This window comes from Rhagoletis zephyria, unplaced genomic scaffold (genome assembly GCF_001687245.7).
Source record: "Rhagoletis zephyria isolate East Lansing unplaced genomic scaffold, Rhagoletis_zephyria_1.1 Rzeph_scaffold_69351, whole genome shotgun sequence".
Taxonomy (NCBI): domain Eukaryota; kingdom Metazoa; phylum Arthropoda; class Insecta; order Diptera; family Tephritidae; genus Rhagoletis; species Rhagoletis zephyria.
Window position 1 is genome coordinate 1 of NW_016226402.1, and position 1,347 is coordinate 1,347.

Sequence of the window (1,347 nt, forward strand, 5' to 3'; positions counted from 1 at the left end):
TTTATACATATGCACGTATATATGGATGTACATGATTAAACTTATGTACATCGGTGGAAATCCTCATTCGCTACATAAGCAATAATACTAACTATGTAGTGTAAAAAGGGAAATGTTGCGATAAATTACAAATTAATTGGACCATAATAATTTCTGTGAAAATTAAGCGTATATAAATATTTAAAGTAAAACACTGAAACGGAGAAGAGACAAGACATACATACATACATATGTACAAGCAAAGCATAAATACAAATGAAAATATATGTACATTTATACTTTCGTTACCACTATGCATATGCATTTATATTTACAAAAAAAAGTATATACACATATGCATGTAAGTATGTAAGCTCAATTCTTGCTACGGCTAATTACCTGGATCCGCTTTAATTAAAATGGTGCGTCGATCTGGCTCCTGATTGATTTTATTTTTAGCGCGACACTCATAGCGCCCCGTATCGGAAATGTTAAACGAACGTATGATCAGTTCAGAACGCTTTCTAAGTATTTAAAAGTGAGAGTAAATAAATGATTCCAATGTGTGAAAATATTGATTATAAATAAAAACATGAAAACATAATAAATATGTACATACATATGTAGTACTTATCAAAAGGTAGGCAAAGCGAGATGCTTGCAAATAGATTAGTCTAATTTTTCAACTCACTTGAAATGACGAAATTNTCAAAAGGTAGGCAAAGCGAGATACTTGCAAATAGATTAGTCTAATTTTTCAACTCACTTGAAATGACGAAATTTGTACAATTTACGATTACGATTAATCGATTTGCCATCCTTGAACCAGGTGACCTTGGGTGGTGGCCGTCCTTGTACTTTGCAAACAATGTGCAACTCTTTACCGATTTCCATTGTCCGATTTGTGGTTATAGTACGTATTGATGCGAGCTGTGCTGTAAAGAATTTAGAGCAAATATATTTTTGGTAATTATTAATGAGGCGATTTGTGAAATTTCAAAGCTTTATAAAATAATCGTTTTTTTAATCGAGGAGAAACGAAAAGAATTGAAGTGTATACTACTGCATTTGTAAAGGCACTTATGTGAAATAATTTTAATGCATATCGTACCTTTGCAGCAAGAGTGTCAGAAAATAATTGAGTTAAGTATGCAGAAGTGACCGCCACGTCTTTATCTATGTTGTGCACAAATTTCAGAGCTGTGTCGATTAATAACAATGTACAATATTGTATATTTTTTTGGATTGTGTATAGAAAAGTAATTTCTCAGTTTTCCCAGTTTGGCAATTTTAAGCTTTTTTTGTCAATTTGATGTTGGTGGTCTCTGAACCACATTTAAAACAACTGATTGAATTGCAAATATTTTT

General features: G+C 31.6%; 1 protein-coding gene across 1 annotated transcript; it reads right to left on the reverse strand.

Moving 5' to 3' along the window:
* Window positions 1-378: 378 nt before the first annotated feature.
* Window positions 379-921, reverse strand: LOC108357039 (protein vein-like; the record flags this gene model as incomplete). The annotated part of the gene is made up of 2 exons (XM_017608137.1): window positions 746-921; window positions 379-503 (listed from the first exon to the last, which is right to left on the reverse strand). Coding segments are annotated over exons 1-2 (253 nt in total), but the record flags the coding sequence as incomplete, so codon positions are not given.
* Between the last annotated feature and the right edge of the window lie 426 nt (window positions 922-1,347).